The 24,790-nt window shown below is 42.1% G+C and overlaps 1 protein-coding gene across 4 annotated transcripts in view; it reads right to left on the reverse strand.

The window, feature by feature from the left end:
• Positions 1 to 24,790, reverse strand: part of cntrob (centrobin, centrosomal BRCA2 interacting protein) — a 92,050-nt gene that overhangs the window by 51,705 nt on the left and 15,555 nt on the right. For all 4 annotated transcript variants that reach the window (XM_072258428.1, XM_072258429.1, XM_072258430.1 and 1 more), the window contains exons 4-5: positions 17,723 to 17,804; positions 13,996 to 14,176 (exon numbers count right to left, since the gene is read on the reverse strand). In XM_072258428.1, the coding sequence (XP_072114529.1) occupies positions 13,996 to 14,176; positions 17,723 to 17,804 (263 nt within the window). The remainder of the gene's footprint in view (positions 1 to 13,995; positions 14,177 to 17,722; positions 17,805 to 24,790) is intronic.

Genomic DNA, 24,790 nt, shown 5'->3' on the forward strand with positions numbered 1-24,790 from the left:
AAGTTCCTCCAGCATCTTGTGTGTTGCTTTCAACTTCCAGCATCTACAGGCTTTCTCATGTTTATAATGAGTGAGAGGTTTTGAAGGGAAGCAGGGGAAGGTGGTACTAAGTGATCCACATGGACACAGCTATCTGAACAGCTGGTTTCTGTATGACTATTCAAAAACCTTCAGCTTTTCAAATAGTGGCTAGGACACCAGAAGAACTCACCTGCTCCTCCTGCTGTGTGTCCAATGTAACAACAGTTATATATAAATATCAGCCCAATTAAAACAATCACCAAAACCAACATTAAAACATTTAATCTAGAAGAGGGCATTCCGGGCTGCTTAGCTTTGAGCTTTAAGGAACATTGCAAGGATAGAGAGAGGATTAAGGAGCCAGAGAGGTTTAAAGAGACAATTCCAGAAAACCAAAGGTATTGATGTTGACAATGGAGGCGCAAAAGGCGTAGCAGATCATGTGACGCTATTGAGGCTCAGGGCGTCGGAGTTCAGAGTTCAATTCAGACATCCTTGTAAGTAAGTTTGTATGTTCGTTTCCGTGTGTGCGTGGGTTTCCTCCAGGTGCTCGGTTTCTTCCCACAGTCCAAAGACATACCAGTTACTAGGTTAATTGGTCATTGTAATTTGTCCGGTGATTAGGCTAGGGTTAAGTTGGGAGGTTGCTGGGCCGAAAGGGTTTATTCCATGCTGTATCTCTAAATATTTTTTTTAAACTGGAGAGGCAGTGGTATCCAAGTCTCTGAAGTTTGAAATACAGAAGGAATTTCCTATTAAAACAATGGGAAATCTCAGGAACAATTTTCTGCACAACACTGTACACAAGGTTAAGGGATTTAAGGTTTCCAAGAACCAAGGATTGATTTGTATTAAATCTACAAGAATTAAATCATTAAGCCTCTCACAAGCATCATGAAGGAGCACATACCATAAGCAACATGTCAGATTTCCCTTGCTCCACATCTAAACCATTCAAACCTCGATTACATTCTAGTCTCCAACTCACTCCCTGTACCTGTTATTGCATAAATAGGCTAATGTAAGCTGCAATATGCGATTCCAGCCTAAAAATCACAGGTTATTTATAAGCTCTCCAAAGCCCTCAGTAAGGCTCTAGCCTGCAGCTCTCTCTTGGGTCTGCTGTTCAAATCAAGTTTATTGTCATCTGACTGTACATATATACAATGTTCCTCCAGACCACGGTGCACCCACAAAACATACATCACAAACAGCACCTGAAACAAAATATTACCATAAATAAGTTAATACAACATAATTCAAGTGCATGTAGTGTGTAGCACAAGTAAACAGTAAACAGCTTGCTGTCCCAGCTTGGTGGTGGCCAGTATTCATTAATCTCAGAGCCTGAGGGAAGAAGCTGTTACCCAGTCTGGCAGTCCTTGTCCTCCTTCTTGATGGTCGGGGATCAAAGAGATTATGGGATGGGTGGTAGAGATCCTCAACAATGCTTTGGGCCCTTTAAAGTTTCAAAGTACATTTAGTTTCAGAGTATGTACAGTAGTGCTAGGAAGTTTGTGAATCCTGTAGAATTTTTTCCAGTTCTGCATTAATATGACCTAAAGTGCAATCAGATCTTCACACAATTCGTAAAGCTAGATAAAGAGAACACAATTAAATAAATAACATGAAAAACACTACACTTGTTAATTTATTTATTGAGAAAAATCATCCAATATTACATGTGCTGGTTGAAAAAAACATGTGAACTTCTGGGGTAATGCCTTCTACAAAATCTATTTGGAATCAGGTGTTCCAATCAAAGAGATGAGATTGGAGGTGTGGGTTGTAGAGGTGCCCTGCCCTTTAAAAACACACACAAAGTCAGGTTACTGACAGAGCCTGCTCTTTTCAAGAAAGACCTGTTTACGTGCACCATATCTTGATCAAAACAACTTTCAGAGGACCTTAGAAGAATTGTAGAGATGAAGCTGGAAAAGGCTGCAAAAGCTTTTCGAAAGACCTGAGCATTCACCAGTCCACAGCAAGAGAAATTGTCTACAGACAGAGGAAACTCGGTACTGTTGCTACTCTCCCTGGGAGTGGGTATCCTGCAAAGATCACACTAAGAGCACAACGTGCAATGCTGAAGGAGGTGAAGAGGAACCCAAGGGTAACAGCAAAAGACCAGCAGAAATCTCTAGAACTTGCTAAAGCCTCTGTTCATGTGTCCACTATAAGAAAAACATTGAACAACGATGGTGCTCATGGAAAGACACCGCAGAGGAACCACTGCTCCCCAAAAAATAAACGCTGCTGCCCGTCTCAAGTTTGCAAAAGACCACCTGGATGTTCTACAATGCTTCTGGGACAATATTCTGAGGACAGATGAGACAAAAGTTGAATTTTTTGGCAGAAATGCACACTGCTATGTTTAGAGGGAAAAAGCACACCAACACCAAAACCTCATCTCAATTGTGAAGCATGGTGGAAGGAACATCAATGTTTGGGGTTGCTTTGCTGCCTCAGGGCCTGGACAGCTTGCGATCGTTGAGTTCAAAATTATGTCAAGACATTTTACAGGAGAATGCCAGGGTAGCAGTCCATCATCTGAAGCTTAATAGAAGTTGGATAATGCAGCAAGACCATGATCTGAAAGACAAGAGTACGTCAACAACTGAATGGTTTAAAATGAAGAAAATTTGTGTTTTCGAATGGCCGAATCAAAGTCCTGACCTTATTCCTATAGAAATGTCGTGGAAGGACCTGAAGCTAGCAGTTCATGTAAGGAAGCCTGCCAACATCACCGAATTAAAGCAGTTTTGTGAGGAGGAATGGCCTAAAATTCCTCCAAGCCAATGTGCAGGACTGATCAACAGTAACCAGAAACGTTTGGTTGAAGTTATTGCTGTACAAGACGGTCACACAGTTACTAGAAGCAAAGGTTCACATACTTCTTCCAACAAATATATGTAATATTGGATCATTTTTCTCAATAAATAAATGAATAAGTATACTGTGTTTTGTGTTATTTATTTAACTGGGTTCTCTTTATCTAGTTTTACGTCAAGATCTGATCACATTTTAGGTCATATTTAGAGAAAAACCTTCTAGCACCACTGTATTTAGTATACCACCTGAAATTCATCCTCTTCACAATCATCTATATAATGTCCCCAGTAAAAGTCAAAAGTGGGGGGAGGGGGGGTGACCCTGGTGATCGTTACGTATGTTTTTACTATGTAGGGTCTTGCTGTCCAATTTATTTATTTATATAAATCCTTTTCCCCCCCCCCCATGAACCCTCTTGATTAGATTCAATTTCCTAACATCCTTCAGTACCTGTTATTTTAAATATAAATATCTAAACTCCTTGATTAGATTCCAGCCTACTCTGTCAAAGTCAAAATTATTATCAAATTATCTACATGTTACCATATACTTCCTTGAGGTTCATTTTTCATGCAGTCATTTACAGGAAAATAAAGAAATACGATAGAATTCATGACAAACTATACATAACAAAGGCTGACTAACAACAGAGTGCACTAAAGATGACCAGTTTAGTAGCCTGCAAGTTACTATTCCTCTCCGCACTTTGTGACATGTCAGGTGGCAATCTTGCTGTTGCTTTAACATTTTGTCTGATTTTTACAAGGCTGAGTTGCCAGCTCGACGCTCAACCCAGCACGGATGGAAAGCATTCAAGGAGCCAGCCGGATTTGAACCCAGGGCCCCTCGCCTCAAAGTCCAGTTTTGATGTCACTACCCAGCGGCCAGCTTTGATAGTTCCTTGGTTGTGTGGAACCTAATGCTCCTGTACCTCCTGCCCGATGGTAGAAGCAAGAAGAGAGCATGGTCTGGATGGTGGGAATCCTTGATGATGGATACTACTTTCTTGTGACAATGTGCAAAGGCTGGATTTGTTAAGGTCAGCCATCACTTTTGGACTGATTAAACATGCCAGTTTAAATAGAACAAATTCATCAGCAGCTGCACAGGGCTTTTGTATGGTTGGGCAATGGCCATTTGCCTATCAATGTGTACAGGGATTTGTGCTCAGTTTTGTGTGGAACAAGAAAGATTAGATGTCATCAAAGGTGAATTTTTAAATAGAGTTCAGAGCTAGGAATGGATACACAGAAAAGTCAGAAGATGGGCTGTACTGCAAGCTCCCTGTAACTCTCTTCACAAGCTCGACCTAAGCATTCCAGTCATCTGAGGGAACACAACCCACAAGCTGATCTTGGACCGACAGCAAACGCCAAGAGGAGGAGCCTGAAGATCTGTAAAGAAGATTAGCGGACAGATTGGCTTTCTAAATACAGCCGGCCTGCGGGTGAGAGAACCATGTGAGGGGGAGTTCACATTTACCAGCAACGTCAGAGCAAGAGTTGCTGGCGGGGGAGTGGGGGGGGAGGGCAAGTCCGGGCAAGCAGAAAGGTGAAACAACACAAACGTGGATCCTTCTGCCAGCTGCATCCATGGCATCCAATAAAACAGCTGTTCAGGTGAAAACCACATCCGTAGCCTTGAAGATTATGCTTTTCCTCATCCACAGATTTTTTAAATATTGCTTTCACCTCTCTTACTGGAAAGCAAGCTCCTGACTTCCATCTCTGCTTGGGTGGAAAAATCTTCTTTCACCCCTCTACTAATCTGTCTACCAATTACATAGAACAATACAGCACAGTACAGGCCTTTCAGCCCTTCATGTTGTGTCAGCTTTTTAACCTACTCTAAGATCAATCTAAGCCTTCCTTCTTACATAGCCCTCCATTTTTCATAATCCATGTGCCTATCTAAGAGTTTCTTAAATACCCCTAATACCACCCCGAATCACACCCACCATCTCTATGTAAAGAACATACTGCTGACATTCCCCCTTATACTTTCTTTCAATCACCTCAAAATTATGCTCCCCTGTAATTAGTCATTTCTGCCCAGGGGGAAAAGTCTTACCTTAAATATAAACCTCTAGTTAATAGAGTCAGATTTAATGTCACTGGCATATGTCATGAAATTTGTTGTCTTTGCGGCTGCAGTACAATGCAATAGATAATTCTAGGGAAAATGAGAATTACATGAAATAAATAAATAAAAATAGTTAAATTAAATAAGTAGTGCAAAAATAGAAATAAAAAGTAGTGATGTAGCGTTCATGGGTTCAATGTCCATTCAGAAATCGGATGGCAGAGTGGAGGAAGCTGTTCCTGAATCGCTGAGTGTGTACCTTCAGGCTCCTGTACCTCCTACCTGATGGTAGCAATGAGAACAAACCATGACCTGGGTGATGGGGGTCCTTAATGATGGATGCTCCTTATTGAAACATCGTTCCTTGACGATGTCCTGGATACTACCAAGGCCCATGCTGGAGCTGACAAAGTTTACGACTCTCTGTAGCTTACTTTGATCCTGTGCAGTAGCCCTCATTCCGCACCACCAGAATGTGATGCAGCCAGTTGGAATGCTCTCCACATTGAAACGTACAGCAGAGATGGGCTCTTTCAACTATGATGCCTATCAACACATCCCACTTGCCTGCATTAGCCCACATCACTCTATTCCTTTCCTATCCAAGTACCTGTCCAAACACCTTTTAAACGTAATTGTATCTGAGTCCACTACCTCCTCTTACAGCTTGTTCCAACTATACATCACCCTCTGTGTGGAAAATCTTACCTTTCAAATCCCCTCTAACCATAAACCAAAGCCTGTCTAGTTTTAGTCCCTCGTGCACTAGGAATATCTCTGCCTTGTGAGAATCCTAGCTTTCTACTCCAGCCAACACCTTCCGTTTTATACATCTCAAATAAATCTCCCATCAATCTCTTTGCAAGGAAAACTAACCTGGACCTAGACAGCTTCTTCACGCAATTATTACCTCCCAGCCCTGGTAATTCCTCACGTTTCCTCTGCACCCACCTATTTTAGTGCATCCTTGTAACGTGGTGACCAGCATTGTTCACGACTCACACTGTGGCCAAAGTTATTGAAACCAGGTGTCCCTACTCTTATATTATGATTCTTACTGGTAGAAAGAATCCAGTTTGGCATTGGAATTAGTTTATTACCGTCACATGTGCTGAGATACGGTGAAGAGCTTGTCTTGCACACTGTTCATACAGATCAAATTGAGCCAGAGTGAGTTAAAACAATAACAATGCAGAATAAGGTGCAAAAGCTGCTGAAAGAATGCAGTGCAGATGAAGTACATGATCATAATGAGGTAGATCATAAGCCCAAGTCCATCTTGTCATACAAGAGGTGTGTTCAAGAAAGGGATAGGCGCTGTCCTTGGAGCCTGGTGGTTTGTGCTTTCAGGCTTTTGTATCTTCTGCCCAATAGGAGAGAGGAGAGAGAACGCACAGGGTGGGTGGGGTCTTCGATTATATTAGCTGCTTTAACTAATGTTGCAGGGGGATGGGAACCAGTGCAGAGAGACGGAGGGGTGTAAAGTGAGGGTAGAAGCAAAAAGTAGTAAGGTGAAAAGTAAAAGTGGCAGGCCGACAAATCCAGGGCAAGCATCAAAAAGGGCCACTTTTCAACATAATTGTATAAGGGCTAAGAGAGTTGTAAAAGTGTGCCTGAAGGCTTTGTATGTCAATGCAAGGAGCATTCGTAACAAGGTGGATGAATTGAATGTGCAGATAGTTATTAATGAATATGATATAGTTGGGATCACAGAGACATGGCTCCAGGGTGACCAAGGATGGGAGCTCAACATTCAGGGATATTCAATATTCAGGAGGGATAGACATGAAAGAAAAGGAGGTGGGGTGGCGTTGCTGGTTAGAGAGGAGATTAATGCAATAGAAAGGAAGGGCATTAGCCGGGAGGATGTGGAATCGATATGGGTAGAGCTGCATAACACTAAGGGGCAGAAAACACTGGTGGGAGTTGTGTACAGTCCACCTAACAGTAGTTGTGAAGTTGGGGATGGCATTAAACAGGAAATTAGAAATGCGTACAATAAAGGAACATCAGTTATAATGGGTGACTTCACTCTACATATAGATTGGGTGAACCAAATTGGTAAGGGTGCTGAGGAAGAGGATTTCTTGGAATGTATGCGGGACAGTTTTCTGAACCAACATGTTGAGGAACCAACTAGAGAGCAGGCCATTCTAGACTGGGTATTGAGCAATGAGGAAGGGTCGGTTAGCAATTTTGTCGTGCGAGGCCCCTTGGGTAAGAGTGACCATAATCTGGTGGAATTCTTCATTAAGATGGAGAGTGATATAGTTAATTCAGAAACAAAGGTTCTGAACTTAAAGAAGGGTAACTTTGAAGGTATGAGACGTGAATTAGCTAAGATAGACTGGCAAATGATACTTAAAGGATTGACGGTGGATATGCAATGGCAAGCATTTAAAGATCAAATGGATGAATTACAACAATTGTTCATCCCACTTTGGCAAAAGAATAAACCAGGGAAGGGAGTGCACCCGTGGCTGACAAGGGAAATTAGGGATAGTGTCAATTCCAAAGAAGAAACATACAAATTAGCCAGAAAAAGTGGCACACCTGAGGACTGGGAGAAATTCAGAGTCCAGCAGAGGAGGATAAAGGGCTTAATTATGAAAGGGAAAAAAGATTATGAGAGAAAGCTGGCAGGGAACATAAAAACTGACTGTAAAAGCTTTTATAGAGATGTGAAAAGAAAAAGATTGGTTAAGACAAATGTTGGTCCCTTACAGTCAGAAACAGGTGAATTGATCATGGGGAACAAGGACATGGCAGACCAACTGAATAATTACTTTGGTTCTGTCTTCACTAAGGAGGACATAAATAATCTTCCGGAAACAGTAGGGGACCGAGGATCCAGTGAGATGGAGGAACTGAGGGAAATACATGTTAGTAGGGAAGTGGTGTTAGGTAAATTGAAGGGATTAAAGGCAGATAAATCCCCAGGGCCAGATGGTCTGCATCCCAGAGTGCTTAAGGAAGTAGCCCTAGAAATAGTGGATGCATTAGTGATAATTTTTCAAAACTCTTTAGATTCTGGATTAGTTCCTGAGGATTGGAGGGTGGCTAATGTAACCCGGCTTTTTTAAAAAGGAGGGAGAGAGAAACTGGGGAATTATAGACCAGTAAGCCTGACATCGGTGATGGAGAAAATGCTAGAGTCAGTTATCAAATATGTGATAACAGCACATTTGGAAAGCCGTGAAATCATCGGACAAAGTCAGCATGGATTTGTGAAAGGAAAATCATGTCTGACAAATCTCACAGAATTTTTTGAGGATGTAACTAGTAGACTGGATAGGGGAGAACCAGTGGATGTGGTATATTTGGATTTTCAAAAGGCTTTTGACAAGGTCCCACACAGGAGATTAGTGTGCAAACTTAAAGCACATGGTATTGGGGGTATGGTATTGATGTGGATAGAGAATTGGTTGGCAGACAGGAAGCAAAGAGTGGGAATAAACGGGAACTTTTCAGAATGACAGGCAGTGACTAGTGGGGTACCGCAAGGCTCAGTGCTGGGACTCCAGTTGTTTACAATAGATATTAATGACTTAGACGAAGGAATTAAATGCAGCATCTCCAAGTTTGCGGATGACACGAAGCTGGGTGGCAGTGTTAGCTGTGAGGAGGATGCTAAGAGGATGCAGGGTGACTTGGATAGGTTGGGTGAGTGGGCAAATTCATGGCAGATGCAACTTAATGTGGATAAATGTGAGGTTATCCACTTTGGTGGCAAGAATAGGAAAACAGATTATTATCTGAATGGTGGCTGATTAGGAAAAGGGGAGGTGCAACGAGACCTGGGTGTCATTGTACACCAGTCATTGAAAGTGGGCATGCAGGTACAGCAGGCGGTGAAAAAGGCGAATGGTATGCTGGCATTCATTGCAAGAGGATTCAAGTACAGGAGCAGGGAGGTACTACTGCAGTTGTACAAGGCCTTGGTAAGATCACACCTGGAGTATTAGGTGCAGTTTTGGTTCCCTCATCTGAGGAAAGAAATTCTTGCCATAGAGAGAGTACAAAGAAGGTTCACCAGATTGATTCCTGGGATGGCAGGACTTTCATATGATGAAAGACTGGATCAACTAGGCTTATACTCTCTGGAATTTAGAAGAGTGAGGGGGGATCTTATTGAAAAGTATAAAATTCTAAAGGGATTGGACAGGCTAGATGTAGGAAGATTGTTCCCGATGTTGGGGAAGTCCAGAACGAGGGGTCACAGTTTGAGGATAAAGGGGAAGCCTTTTAGGACCAAGATTAGGAAAAACTTCTTCACACAGAGAGTGGTGAATCTGTGGAATTCTCTGCCACAGGAAACAGTTGAGACCAGTTCGTTGGCTATATTTAAGAGGGAGTTAGATATGGCCCTTGTGGCTAAAGGGATCAGGAGGTATGGAAAGAAGGTACAGGGTTCTGAGTTGGATGATCAAGCACGATCATACTGAATGGAGGTGTGGGCTCGAAGGGCCGAATGGCCTACTCCTGCACCTATTTTCTATGTTTCTATGTTTACCAAAGCAGCGAGAATTGTAGTCAGAGTTATGGAGAGGAATTTGGTTTCTGTGATGTGCTGAGCCATGATCATAACTATCTACCGTTTCTTGTAATCATGCGCACAACAGCTGCCACACCAAGTCATTAGGCATCCAGAAAGAATGCTCTCTACGGTGCATCAATAAAAATTGGTGAGGGTCAACAGAGACATGCCTAAGGAAGTAGAGGTGTTCATGAGCTTTCTTGGCCTCATGATTTTTGCCGCAAGTCCTGATACAGGTTCTACATTACTTCCTCCAAATGCAAACCCTGGGCTTCTGCCCTGATCACCAGACTGACTTTTGAATTTCACAGCTCTGGACAAGCCTTTCCCTAACACATTTCCACATTGTTGCCCAACCCCAACTCAAGGCCCCAGCCGTTTCTGATGCAAATGAGAGTCACCATCACATTATGAACTAATTCCTCTCTCTTCAGCCCTTGTCAACTTGCAACCCAACTTGCCGATGATCAAGTTTGAAGTCATGGTGGGCCCCATAACCTTAGATGGAGGAGGATCTTCTGATCCACAACACCACACCCATAGCTGATCAGAAATCTGAGTGAACCCTAAAACCCCACGGAAGGTCTCCTGGCACAGGAACCTACACTTTGCGTCCAAGGCTTCAGAAAGGTCCAGACAATCTTGCCTGCTGGTCCTTAAAAAACCCAGGAACAGTAGTGACAAGGTTCAGCAGATAGCTCACCAACAGTGATATTTTATTGCCACCACTAGCTGCTGGGACTTTAGCATACTGGGTCCCAAGTGTTGGGAATACCTTTCCCCAAACCTCTCTTTCCTCCTTTGAGACTCTGCATAAAGGCTGGACTCCTGATATCTCCATGCACGCTGAACTCTAGTTCAATAATGCAAGAGGAACTCAGCAAGTCAGGCAGTCTCTGTGGAGGGAAATAGATAGTCAGATTTCAGGTTGAGACCCTTCATCTGGACGTTGCAGAAACTGAGAGACCTGGCTGAAGTGAACAGTAAGGACCAATTCCCCTCAGAATCAAAGCACAGATAGGGCAGATGGAGTCTTCTTCCCAGGGCAGAGAAGTCCATAACCAGAGAGCACAAGTTTAAAGGAGAGAAAAGAAATTTAAAGGGGATTTGAAGGATAAGTTTTCACAAGGAGTGGCCCGGATGAAGGGTCTCAACCCAAAATGTCAACAGTCCATTTCCCTCCACAGATGCTGCCTAACCTACTGAGTTCCTCCAGCAGTTCATCATCAAACTGAAGTTCAGCGTGCATGGAGATATCCGGAGTCCAGGCTTTAAGCAGAGTCTCAAAGGAGGAAAGAGAGGTTTGGGGAAGGAATTTATTGTTGTCACAGGTATAAATGTGATGAAAACTAGCTTTTCATAGCCACAACAGCGCAGTATGTTACAAGACAAACACAAGTGCACATAAATTTAAATAGACATAAATTACACTAAACTTATACGTCTACAAAGTAAACAATTAAATAAACATAACATGGTTCTTAGAGCAGTTCGTTCTTTTTTTTTACTCCAGTTTTCAGCAACTGGAGTCTTAAGAACATAAGAAACAGGAGGAGTCAGCCATCTGGCCAATCGAAACTGCTCTGCCATTCAGTGTCTGATCTGGCTGTGGACTCAGCTTCATCTACCTGCCTTTTCCCCCTCACCCTTGATTCCCCTACTATGCAAAAAAAATCAATCTAATTGTATCTAAACTATATGTAATGAAGTACCCTCTACTGCAGGGGTCAGCAACCTTTTTGCCTCTGTGGGCCAGATCGCGTAGTAATGAGCGGATGGTGGGCCAGATAAATGCCATAAAAAATTTGAAATATGGTAATTATCCATTTAAATACATCTAGTTATGTTTGGCCTCAAATTAATGAACAACACATGCTAGAAAATCATTTGTGCTTAAAGTTGCCTACCTCTGCTCTACTGCTTCCCTGGGCAGAGAATTCCACAGATTCACTACTCTCTGGAAAAAGCAGTTACTCCTCATCTGTTCTAAATCTATTCCACTGAATCTCGAGGCCATGTTCCCTAGTTCTAGTCTCATCTACCAGTGAAACCAACTTTCCTGTCCCTATCTTATTTATCCCTTTCATAATTTTACATGTTTCTAGAAGATCCCCTCTCATTCTTATGAATTCCATTGAGTATAGTCCCAGCTGACTCAATTTTTCTTCATAGGTTAACCTCCTCATATCTGGAATCAACCTCATGAACCTTCCCTACAATGCCTCCAAAGCCAGTATGTCTCTCTTCAAGGAAGGAGACTGGAACTGCACACACCAGGTACAGCCTCACTAATACAGTTGCATCATAACCTCCCTGCTCTTAAATGAAATTCCTCCAGCAATGAAAGCCAACATCCCATTTGCCTGCTGATATTTTGTTGTACCTGCAAGCAAACCTTTTGTGATTCATACAAGCGCACTCCCAGGTTCCTCTGCAGAGTGCCTCAGGGATCTGTTCTAGGACCCCTTCTCTTCGGGATTTTTATAAATGACCTGGGTGAGGAAGTGGAGGGATGGGTTACCAGACCCAGATCTGGGCTGTATCCTCCAAATATCTGGACCTGCCTCTCGGTTTTTTTTGCACAACATTGCTTTCCCTTTTCTATTTTCTATTTATGATTTATTAATTTAAATTTTTATTATACTATCGATTTGTACTTCAGGGAGCGCGAAGCGCTGAATCAAATATCACTGTGATGATTGTACGCTCTAGTATCAATTGTTTGGCGACAATAAAGTAATAAAGTAAAGTTAGTAAATTTGCTGGTGACACAAATGTTGAGGGTGTTGCAGATAGTGTGGAGGGATGTCAGAGGTTACAGCAGGACATCGATAGGATGCAAAACTGGGCTGAGAAGTGGGAGATGGAGTTCAACCCAGATAAGTATGAAGTGGTTCATTTTGGTAGGTCAAATATGATGGCAGAATATAGTATAAATGGTGAAACTCTTGGGAGTGTGGAGGATCAGAGTGATCTTGGGGTCCAAGTCCATAGAACACTCAAAGATACTGCGCAGGTTGACTGTGTGCTTAAGAAGGCATACGGTGCATTGGCCTTCATCAACCATTGGATTGAGTTTAAGAGCCGAGAGGTAATGTTACAGCTATATAGGATCCTGGTCACTTCGAGAACTGTACTCCGTTCTGGTCACCTCACTACGGGAAGGATATGGAAACTATAGTAAGTGTGCAGAAGAGATTTACAAGGATGTTGCCTGGATCGGGGAGCATGCCTTATGAGAATAGGTTGAGTGAACTTGGCCTTTTCTCCTTGGAGTGACGCAGGATGAGAGGTGACCTGAAAGAGGTGTACAAGATGATGAAAGGCATTGATCGTGTGGATCGTTAGAGGCTTTTTCCCAGGGCTGAAACGGCTAACACGAGAGGGCACAGTTTTAGTGTGCTTGGAAGTAGATATAGTGGAGATGTCAGGGGTAAGTTTTTTACGCAGAGTGTGAGTGCGTGAAATGGGCTGCCAGCAACAGTGGTGGAGGCGGATAGAATAGGGTCTTTTCAGAGTCTAATGGATAGGTACATGGAGCTTAGAAAATTAGAAGGCAAAGGGTAACCCTAGGTAGTTTCTAATCTTTGGCACAGCATTGTGGGCCGAAGTGCCTGTATTGTGCTGTAGGTTTTCTATGTTTCCATAAATAATAACCTGACTTCCAAAGTGGATGATCTCCATCTGCCAAACCCCTGCCCATCTATATCTCTCTGCAAACTCTCTCCAGTTTGTTTTTCTGCTCAATTTAGTATCAACAGCAACTTAGATACACCACACTTCCAAATCGTTAACGTTTGATGTCATTTGGGTCTGCTTTGACAAACTTCCATACAGGCACAGTGGAAAGTATCCTCACTTGTTGCATCACAGCCTGGTACGAAAACACCAATGCCCAGGAATGGAAAAGTCTACAGAAAGAGGTGGATACAGCCCAGTCCGTCACAGGCAAAGCCCTCCTCACCACTGAGCACATTGATATGGAGCACTGGCACAAGAAAGCAGCATCCATCATCAAGGCCCCCCCACCACCGAGATTAAGCTCTCCTTGCTCCTACCATTGAGCAGAAGACACAGCAGCCATAGGTCCCAAACCAGCAAGTTCAGGAACTGTTATCAGACTATATCCATCAGACTCCTGAACCAATGTAGATAACTTCACTCACCTCAGCTCTGAACTGTTTCTACAACCTGCAACTTGACTTTCAAGGACCTTATAACTCATGTTCACAGTACTATTTTTTATTTGCACATTGATTGCTTGTCACACTTTGTTTATGTATACTTTTCATAAATTGTATTATATTGCTTTATTTTCTGTAAATGCCTGCAAGAAAATGGATTTCAAGGTAGTATTAGGCAACCTATATGCACCTTAATAATAAATTTACTTAGACTTTGATAACACTGTTTTTCCAAACGTTTTGGGTTGTTTCACCAGATTGGATGAGCTGTTGAAGTGAAAGCTGCTGCTGTGAATTAGAAATCAGGCTTTGAGGGTGCAAGGGGGCACCATTCCTTACCTTTCTCCTTGTGCGCTCTTTGTCAAGGGTGTCCTTCAGGATCTGATACTCATAGAGGGAAGACTCAGCTACTGGCCCTGTCCCAAGCCGCATCCGGGAATACCGAGGAAAGAGAGTAGCTTCGTCCAATCCCAGCATGGGTGCCGGCGGGGATACTGACATCTCCTGAAATGGCTTGGCACTGCAGTGGCAAAACAGGCAGGTCAAGGTCACTGACTATAACCCAGCCGATACAAAGATTGGATTGCGAGCTAAATTACAAAGGAGTTTCCCACTGGAACCTCGACACTGAACATAACCTTATGGAGGTTCATAAAATTTTGAGGGACAGAGATAGTCAGAGTCTTTTTCCAAGTGCAGAGACTAGAAGATAAAGGTGAAATGGGTTCAGAGGTGCAAGTTTACACACAGAGAATGTCTGAAATAAGCTCCCAAAGGAAGATATAGAAAGAAGATATACTAAGTTAAAAAGGCAGAAACAATTGCAATGTTTAAAAGGCATTTGGATAGGAAAAGTGTGGAGGGATACAGTCATAATTTAGACAACTAGGATTAGTACGTGTGCTGCTGCATCCTGATGCTTTTGCCATCCGTAGGCTATTTGGAAGTCAAGGAGGCATAAAAGTTATCGCTTAGCAATTTTGTTAAATATTACAAGAATGGCAAGCAAAGCAAAAGGAGCAGAGAGAACAAGGAAAAGACAAAGGATAAAGCAGCCAAGGTCATTTCATACTCAGATTAGAGATAACACAAATTCCAGTTACAACAATTAACCTATCAAATAACCAGATCCTGGTGGCGTGACACCTGCTAATGAAAACTAAGAAGTTTCTAGAAAAAGAAGTGCCTAGCCAGGCTGAGGGGAGATCTGAAAGAGGTTTATAAGATTATGAGATTCAAAGATAGAGTGGATGGACAGTATCTGTTTCCCAGGGTTGAAATGTGTAATATCAGAGGGCATCCATTGGAGGTGAGAAGGGGTAGGCTCAAAGGGGATGCCTTTTACTCAGAGAGTGGTGGATGCCTGGAATGCGTTGCCTGGTATGGTGGTAGAGGAAAACATATTAACAGCTTTTAAGAGACATTTGGATAGGCACATGGATGTAAGAAAGATGGAGGGATATGGACGTGGTGTAGGTAGGAAGGATTAGTGTTTGGGTGCGTTTGATTTGCTTTTTAGCTAGTTCATTGTGGGCCTGCTCCTGTGCTGTACTCTTCCATGTCTACGTTAAAAATACAGAAAACACTGTAGCATAATGACTGGAAAATTCACTGTATATTTGTGATGAAATAAAAATATAAAAAAAATAGGAAAGTTAAAATACAAGGAAACTAACAATTCTACGTCTAAATCCAACAGTGGATTTCACAGTCAGTATGGACAAGGTGGGCCAGAGGGCTTGCTACTATGCTAAACAGTTTTATGATTTCAACATGGACGTCAAAAGCTTTGTACAGTAGTGGTTCCCCTGGGCTCTTCCATCAAGGCCATTCCTCAGGTAGCCCATGGGAAGAGTAGTTTAGATGGATGACTGGGTCAACTGTTGGCCATTTTTCTCACTGGGTACCTCCTCGTGTTTATGCCACCTGCAGACGTTCATGAGGACTTCAAGCAGAGGGCATCTAGCAGACACCACTGTTCTTCAGGACAAAAATAATGGGTTTGAGTCCTACTCCAGGCTGACTCTGGAGGACAGCAGTGACTCAGGGCAGTACTATCAGCAACTCCATGGGAGTATACTGACTCCAGGTGGGTGGAGAATGTCTCCAAGACACAGCTGGGAAAACAGGGAGCTCAACACCTTGCCTGCCTCTCCAGTAACCAGATGGTCAAGTCAATGTCACTTTACTGGCAGTAAGAGCTTGCTGTGCACACTGGCTGCCAGAACTCCTAAAATTTCACTGTTGCACAGTGCTTCTAACCTCAGGGTGGGCAAATGCAAGGCTGCACCAGCCAGTGAGGCAGCTGCCTTCTCGTCTCACCCTCTCCTCGGCGCAGAGGCATCAGAAAGGGTCAGGAACATTCTGCTGAAGGACAATCCGAGTCACACATGGAGTTTCAGGTGGCAGAGGCCCTTTGGTCCACAATGTTGTGCTGATCTTATAATCTACTCTCGGATCAATACAACCCTGCCCTCCCACATGCCTACCCAAGATTTCCTTAGATGTCCTAAATGCATCTGCCTCTATCACCACCCACAGCATTGCATTTCACACACCCACAATTCTCTGTGTAACAAAAACTTACCTCCGATATTCAACCCTATATTTTCCTCCAATCACCATAAAATTATAAGCAACACGGAGAGTTAGAGGAAAAGCTAGAGGAACTCAGCAGGTCAGGCAGCCTCTATGGAAATGAATAAACAGTCGATGTTTTGGGCTGAGAACCTTCTTCAGGACTGAAATGGAAGGAGGAAGAGACAAGAATAAAAAGGTGTGGGGAGGGGAAAGAAGATAGCTAGGAGGTAGGTGAAGCCAAGTGGGTGGGAAAGGTAAAGGGCTGGAGAGGAAGGAACCTGATAGGAGAAGAGGGTGGACTACACAAGAAAGGGAAGGAGGAGGGGATCCAGGGGGAGGGATAGGCAAGGGAGGAGAGATCAAAGGCCAGAGTGGGGAATAGAAGAAAAGGGGAGTGAGAGGGAACAGAGATTTTTTTACAGGAAAGAGAAATCGATATTCATACCATCAAGCTGGAGGCTACCCAGACAGAATATAAGGTGATGCTCCTCCACCAAGGATTTCCTCATCTTGGCACAAGAGAAGGCCATAGACCAACATGCCACTACAGTAACAGAAATCAGAATTAAAATGTTTGGTCATTGGGAAGTTACGCTTTTGAGGGATGCAGCGGAGGTGCTTGACAAAGTGCTTGACCCAATTTATGATGGGTCTCACCAATGTAGAGGAGCACTGGACACAATAGATGACCCCAGCAGATTCGCAGGTGAAGTGCTGCATTACCTGGAAGGACTGTTTGGCCCCTGAATGGAGGTGAGAGAGGAGGTAAATGTGTAGGTGTAGTACTTAGGCTGAATGGAGATTAGTGCAGAGGGATAAATGGACAAGGGAATCATGGAGGGAGTGATCCCTCGGGAAAGCAGGGAGTCAGAGGAGGTAAAGACAAGTTTAGTGGTAGGATCCCTTTGGAGATGGCAACAGTTGTGGGGGATGATGTGTTGGATGAAGGGGCTCATGGGGTGGTAGGTAAAGGCAAGCACTTAAAGTTATGCTCTCTTGTACGAACTATTTCCACCTTCAAGGTGTCACTTCCAGTGTACAAGTGTAATAGAAGCCAACAGGACAATGTGATTACTTGAATGTTTGGCTGTGCACCTTGGGAAAAAGTCTCTCTGGCTGTCCACTCTATCTATGCAGAAATTTGCATCATATAGCAATGAAACAGCCCTTCAGGCCATCATACATGCCACCCATCAACCATCCATTGACACTGATCCCATTTCATTCGCCCCAAACTTCCATCAACTCCTTCCCAGATTCTACCCTTCTCCCACACACTAGCAATTTCCATGACCCACATAGTCACAGGGAGAACATGCAAACTCCACAGAATCAGACAGTGTAGGAGGTCAGGATCAAGCCTGGGTCTCTGGAGCCGAGAGGCAGCGGCTCTACCCACTGCACCACTCTGTGGTCCCCAAAACCCTTCCCCAACCTAAAGTAGGGGGGCACTCACAACGCCCTCCAACCCAGGACCCTCACCTACCTCAGCAGGAAGCTGGTGCAGTCACTTTCATATGGGTCCTCATCTCTCCGCTGCTTGTCAGCCGGACTGATGGTATCATTCCCTGCAGGGAAGGCACATGATTAGACTTGAGGGTGCTACCAAGCGGAGAGTTCAAATACACTGCTTTCGTTCCATGTCCTCCCGTTTCTCTGGTCTCAAGGATAACCAAATCAGCCTTCGCCCTATCCAAATGTTCTTTTCTTTTTCAATATTTTTATTAATTACTTGCATAGACGAATACAAAATACATTATGGTATTATGGAAACAGAAACAAGATTGAATTTCCCCATAACTATGTATTGTAAATTAACCATAATATTGGAAAGGTATACTTTATTCTAATCTAAAGCAAAATCAAAACAAAATTAAAAAAAAGAGAACAAAAACAGAAAAAAAAGCTGTTTGGTTAAAAGAAAAGAAAAAAAAATCTCTGACATATAGCAAACAACAGGAATTCTGCAGATGCTGGAAATTCAAGCAACACACATCAAAGTTGCTGGTGAACGCAGCAGGCCAGGCAGCATCTCTAGGAAGAGGTGCAGTCGACATTTCAGGCCGAGACCCTTTGTCAGGACTAACTGAAGGAAGAGTGAGTAAGGAATTTGAAAGTTGGAGGGGGAGGGGGAGATCCAAAATGATAGGAGAAGACAGGAGGGGGTGGGATAGAGCCAAGAGCTGGACAGGTGATAGGCAAAAGGGGATACGAGAGGATCATGGGACAGGAGGTCCAGGAAGAAAGACAGGGGGGGGGACCCAGAGGATGGGCAAGAGGTATATTCAGAGGGACAGAGGGAGAAAAAGGAGAGTGAGAGAAAGAATGTGTGCATAAAAATAAGTAACAGATGGGGTACGAGGGGGAGGTGGGGCCTTAGCGGAAGTTAGAGAAGTCGATGTTCATGCCATCAGGTTGGAGGCTACCCAGACGGAATATAAGGTGTTGTTCCTCCAACCTGAGTGTGGCTTCATCTTTACAGTAGAGGAGGCCGTGGATAGACATGTCAGAATGGGAATGGGATGTGGAATTAAAATGTGTGGCCACTGGGAGATCCTGCTTTCTCTGGCAGACAGAGCGTAGATGTTCAGCAAAGCGGTCTCCCAGTCTGCGTTGGGTCTCGCCAATATATAAAAGGCCACATCGGGAGCACTGGATGCAGTATATCACCCCAGCCGACTCACAGGTGAAGTGTTGCCTCACCTGGAAGGACTGTTTGGGGCCCTGAATGGTGGTAAGGGAGGAAGTGTAAGGGCATGTGTAGCACTTGTTCCGCTTACACGGATAAGTGCCAGGAGGGAGATCAGTGGGGAGGGATGGGGGGGACGAATGGACAAGGGAGTCATGTAGGGAGCGATCCCTGCGGAAAGCGGGGGGGGGGGGGAGGGAAAGATGTGCTTAGTGGTGGGTGGTGGAAGTTACGGAGAATAATATGTTGGACCCGGAGGCTAGTGGGGTGGTAGGTGAGGACCAGGGGAACCCTATTCCTAGTGGGGTGGCAGGAGGATGAAGTGAGAGCAGATGTACGTGAAATGGGGGAGATGCGTTTAAGAGCAGAGTTGATAGTGGAGGAAGGGAAGCCCCTTTCTTTAAAAAAGGAGGACATCTCCCTCACCCTAGAATGAAAAGCCTCATCCTGAGAGCAGATGCGGCGGAGACGGAGGAATTGCGAGAAGGGGATGGCGTTTTTGCAAGAGACAGGGTGAGAAGAGGAATAGTCCAGATAGCTGTGAGAGTCAGTAGGCTTATAGCAGACATCAGTGGATAAGCTGTCTCCAGAGACAGAGACAGAATAATCTAGAAAGGGGAGGGAGGTGTCGGAAATGGACCAGGTAAACTTGAGAGCAGGGTGAAAATTGGAGGCAAAGTTAATAAAGTCAACGAGCTCTGCATGCGTGCAGGAAGCAGCGCCAATGCAGTCGTCGATGTAGCGAAGAAAAAGTGGGGGACAGATACCAGAATAGGCAGGGAACATAGATTGTTCCACAAAGCCAACAAAAAGGCAGGCATAGCTAGGACCCATACGGGTGCCTATAGCTACACCTTTAGTTTGGAGGAAGTGGGAGGAGCCAAAGGAGAAATTATTAAGAGTAAGGACTAATTCCGCTAGACGGAGCAGAGTGGTGGTAGAGGGGAACTGATTAGGTTTGGAATCCAAAAAGAAGCGTAGAGCTTTGAGACCTTCCTGATGGGGGATGGAAGTACATAGGGACTAGACATCCATGATGAAAATAAAGCGGTGGGGGCCAGGGAACTTAAAATCATCGAAAAGTTTAAGAGCGTGAGAAGTGTCACGAACATAGGTAGGAAGGGATTGAACAAGGGGGGATAAAATCGTGTCGAGGTATCCAGGGCCTCCTCTACTGTAAAGATGAAGCCACACTCAGGTTGGAGGAACAACACCTTATATTCCGTCTGGGTAGCCTCCAACCTGATGGCATGAACATCGACTTCTCTAACTTCCGCTAAGGCCCCACCTCCCCCTCGTACCCCATCTGTTACTTATTTTTATGCACACATTCTTTCTCTCACTCTCCTTTTTCTCCCTCTGTCCCTCTGAATATACCTCTTGCCCATCCTCTGGGCCCCCCCCCCTTGTCTTTCTTCCCGGACCTCCTGTCCCATGATCCTCTCATATCCCCTTTTGCCTATCACCTGTCCAGCTCTTGGCTCTATCCCACCCCCTCCTGTCTTCTCCTATCATTTTGGATCTCCTCCTCCCCCTCCAACTTTCAAATCCCTTACTCACTCTTCCTTCAGTTAGTCCTGACGAAGGGTCTCGACCTGAAATGTCGACTGCACCTCTTCCTACAGATGCTGCCTGGCCTGCTGCGTTCACCAGCAACTTTGATGTGTGTTGCTCTGACATATAGTCCTAAATTCAAACATATAATAGCCATCATCATTGCTGACCAAATCAAAAATTGTGAAAGTAGTTCCATAATGTAAAAAAAATCTTGTCTAGGTATAGAAATAGAACACCTAATCTTCTCCAGATTTAAACATGACATAACATCAATCAACCAATGGGCATGAGAAGGCGGAGCGGCATCTTTCCATTTAAGTTACAAAACGCTTCTGGCTAAAAGAGAAATAAAAGCCAAAATATGCAAATCATTCCGCTTAAGAATAAAATCATTTCCTCCAGCAATACCAAACAAGGCAGTCAGAGGGTTGGGTTTAAAGTTTATTTTAAAAAGCTCCACGAAAGTTTGAAATACTTCTTTCCAAAATTTATCAAGCCGTGGACAGGACCAAAACGTATGAATTAGAGAGGCCTCTTCGACATTACACCTATTACAGTATGGAGAAAAATCTGAGTAAAAACAAGAGAGCTTATCTTTAGTCACGTAGGCTCTATGAACCACTTTAAATTGTAAAAGAGAGTGACGTGCACATGACAAAGAGGTGTGAACAAGTTTAAAAATTTCATTCCAAGTATCCTCATCAATTGAAGTCCGTAGGTCATCTTCCCAGAGGTTTTTAATTTTGTCTAATGGAATGTTTCTCAATGCCAACATATTAACATTATGAAAAGGTTTCAAAGTAAAAATTGTATCATTAAATTGTTATCTGGACATTTAGGAAATGTATAAAGTTGAGAATGCAAGAAGTCTCTAATTTGTAAATATCTAAAAATGTGAGCTTTACGAAGATTAGATGTAATAGATAGTTGATCAAATGGGGAAAGACTATCTCCAACAAACAGATCCTGAAAACATTTAATACCTAGTCTATTCCACTCTTTAAAAACTACATCAGTCAAAGAAGGTTTAAAAAAATAATTAGAAAAAATGGGACTAGAAAGTGAAAAGCCAAATAACCCAAAGAATTTTCTAAATTGTAACTAAATCCTCAAAAAATGTTTAACTATAAAATTATCAGTTAAATTACTTAAGGATAGAGGATTTGAACAACCAAGAAGAGAAATGACAGAAAATTTAGTAACAGAATTAACTTCTGAAGAAACCCAAACCGGGCAGTCTTCACAATTAATGTAGTATATCCAAAACGTAAGGTAGCCAATGTAAAACCTAAAATTGGGTAGGGCTAATCCCCCATTTTTTTTTTTAGCTTTCTGAAGTTGAACTTCGTTTAATCGCGGGGGGGGGGGGTTTATTCTTCCATAAGTAAGAAGATATAATCGAATCTAAAGAGTTGAGAAAGGATTTAGGAATAAAGACAGGTAGGGCTTGAAATAAGTATAAAAATTTAGGCAAAATATTTATTTTAATAGAATTAACACGTCCAATCAGCAATAAAGGGGAGACCAATTTGAAAGTACCTTTTTAACATATTCCAAAAGAGTGACAAAGTTTTCTTTAAAAAGAAATTTATAATTCTTAGTAATTGTTATACCCAAATACATAAATTGATTTCTTACGATTTTAAAAGGAAGGTCAGAGTTAACTAATACCAAATTATCCAAAGGAAAAAGTTCACTCTTATGAAGATTAAGTTTATATCCTGAGAACTGACTAACTTCAGAAAGTAAAGAGAGTATTGAGGGTAAAGAGGACTCCACATTAGAAATGTAGAGCAAAAGGTCATCAGCATAAAGCGACACCTTATGAGCGATACCCCTCCTTAAAGTACCCAAGATGTCAACGGATTCACGAAACATAATGGCTAAAGGCTCTAAAGCCAAATCAAAAAGCAAAGGACTCAAAGGACATCCTTGTCTGGTTCCACATTGGAGATTAAATGGTTTAGAACTCTGAGAGTCAGTAAGAACCTGTGCAGTGGGAGATCAATAAAGTAATTTAATCCATTGAATAAAATTGGACCCAAACTTAAATTTTTCTAATATTTTAAATAAATAATTCCATCTCAGCATCCAAAGAAATCACACATTTCAAAGTTTCTTTAGAGAGAGAATAAATAATATTCAGTAAACGACGAATGTTAAAGTGAAAATAATGATTTTTAATAAATTCAGTCTGGTCATCAAGAGATAATAAAAGGCAGAATATGTTTTCCATCTTATGAGCCAAAAGCTTAGATAACATTTTAGCGTCAACATTAATTAAAGAAATAGATCTGTAGGAAGATCAATCAGTTAGATCTTTATTCTTTTTGAGAATAAGTGAAATAGAGGCATCATAAAAAGATTGTGGCAACCTACCTAATTTAAGAGAGTCAGAAAGAACAGAAAGTAAGTGAGGAATAAGCAAAGGAGCAAAAGCCTTATAGAACTCTCCAAAAATCCGTCAGGACCAGGAGCCTTCCCCAAACTCAGAGAATGGACAACCCGGGCAATTTCCTCAGAAGAAAAAGGTTGATCTAACCATTTTCGACTAACCTCAGAAAGTGAGGGAATATATAAACGATCTAGAAAATTACTCATAGCAAAATTGGCTTAAGGGGAATCTGAACTATACAGTTTAGAGTAAAATTCTCTAAAAGTATCGTTTATTTCTAATTGATCAAAAGTTTTATCATCATTCGCTTTGGAGATTTCCTTAACTTGACGTTTAACTGTTAAAGTTTTAAGTTGATTAGCCAAAAGTTTGCCTGTTTTATCACCATGAACATAAAATTGACTTTTATCTTTTAAAAGTTGAGCTTCAACAGGTAAGTTAAGAGCAGGTCATATTTAGCTTTAACTTCCATATGTCTTTTATACAAAACGGGATCCAGATCAAAAGCATATTTTTGATCTAAATGTTTCAGCTGATCGGCTAAATCAGTTCTCTCCTTATTAGCTTCTTTCTTAATATTTGTTGTATAGGAAATAATTTGGCCTCTAATATAAGCCTTGAAAGCATCCCAATAAGGCTAGAAGTGCCATCCAGCGTATTCTCTTCAAAGAAAAAAGTAATTTGACTTTCTAAAAATTGTAAAAAAAAAAGCCTTATCCGATAGTAAAATTGGATTAAAACTCCAAAATCTGTTTGATCGAGAAACACCCGGAAGACTTAAAGATAAAAAAAAAAACGGGGGCATGATCTGAAACAGCAATTTCTTTATAATCACAGGATGAAACAGAGGGTATCAAATGACTATCGACAAAAAAATAATCAATCCTGGAATAGGTATGATGAACATGAGAAAAAAAGGAATATTCTCTACTAGTTGGGTGAAAAAAAGCCAAACATCAATACTGTCACATTTCATTAAAAAGATTGGATATAGGAGGCAGATCTACTAATACTCAATCGTTTCGAAGATGAACGGTCTAAAACAGGGTCAAGACAACAATTAAAATCCCCTTCCAAGATTAAAGAGTATAAATTTAAGTCTGGTAAAAAGGGGAAAAAAACACTTAAAAAAGCCAGGATTATCTATATTTGGAACATAGAGATTAGCAAAAACCATTAGTTTGTTACCTAGCTTCCCTGAGACTATAACGAACCGCCCATTGGGGTCAGACATTATACCAAAAGCAACTGAATTGTCAATCAAAATCGAAGTATCTCTGGCCTTGGCTTGAAAGGAAGAATGAAAAACTAGACCATTCCAACGTTTAAACCAACGCCCACAATCAGATCTGCGAACATGTGTCTCTTGTAAAAAAAATAATTGTGGCATTCAATTTCTTAATATAGGTAAAAATCTTACAGCGTTTCACAGGGTGGTTTAAACCTTTCACATTTAAACTAAGAAAATTAATATTGCATACCATTTGATTATGTTTAAAACAGAGGTTAAACATATAAACCACTGGAATATACCAAAAATCCAAACCTTGAAATTCAAAATACTTGACCAAGCAATAGATGAGGCAGGGGTAACCAAAGAGCTGATAAAAAAGAAAAAGAAAAAAAACAGCCCACTCCCATCCACACCCCTCCCAAGGGAAAAAAAAATCACCCAAGAGAGGGCAAAAGCAAATCTACTGATAAATCCTCCCCCAACATCCTACTGGCAAAGCTCCAAGAAAAGAAAAAATTAATACAGAATGAATTCCAACCTGGACTAAATAACCTTCAAAAGAACTAAAAAAAAATCAAAACACAATGTTTGCAAAAAATAATTACAAAGAAAACTTACTGAAGTTAAGTCTATTAATTTCCTAAACAGAAAAAAATAAAGAGAAGAAAAAGAATTATTT

This window comes from Mobula birostris, chromosome 5 (genome assembly GCF_030028105.1).
Source record: "Mobula birostris isolate sMobBir1 chromosome 5, sMobBir1.hap1, whole genome shotgun sequence".
NCBI lineage: Eukaryota > Metazoa > Chordata > Chondrichthyes > Myliobatiformes > Myliobatidae > Mobula > Mobula birostris.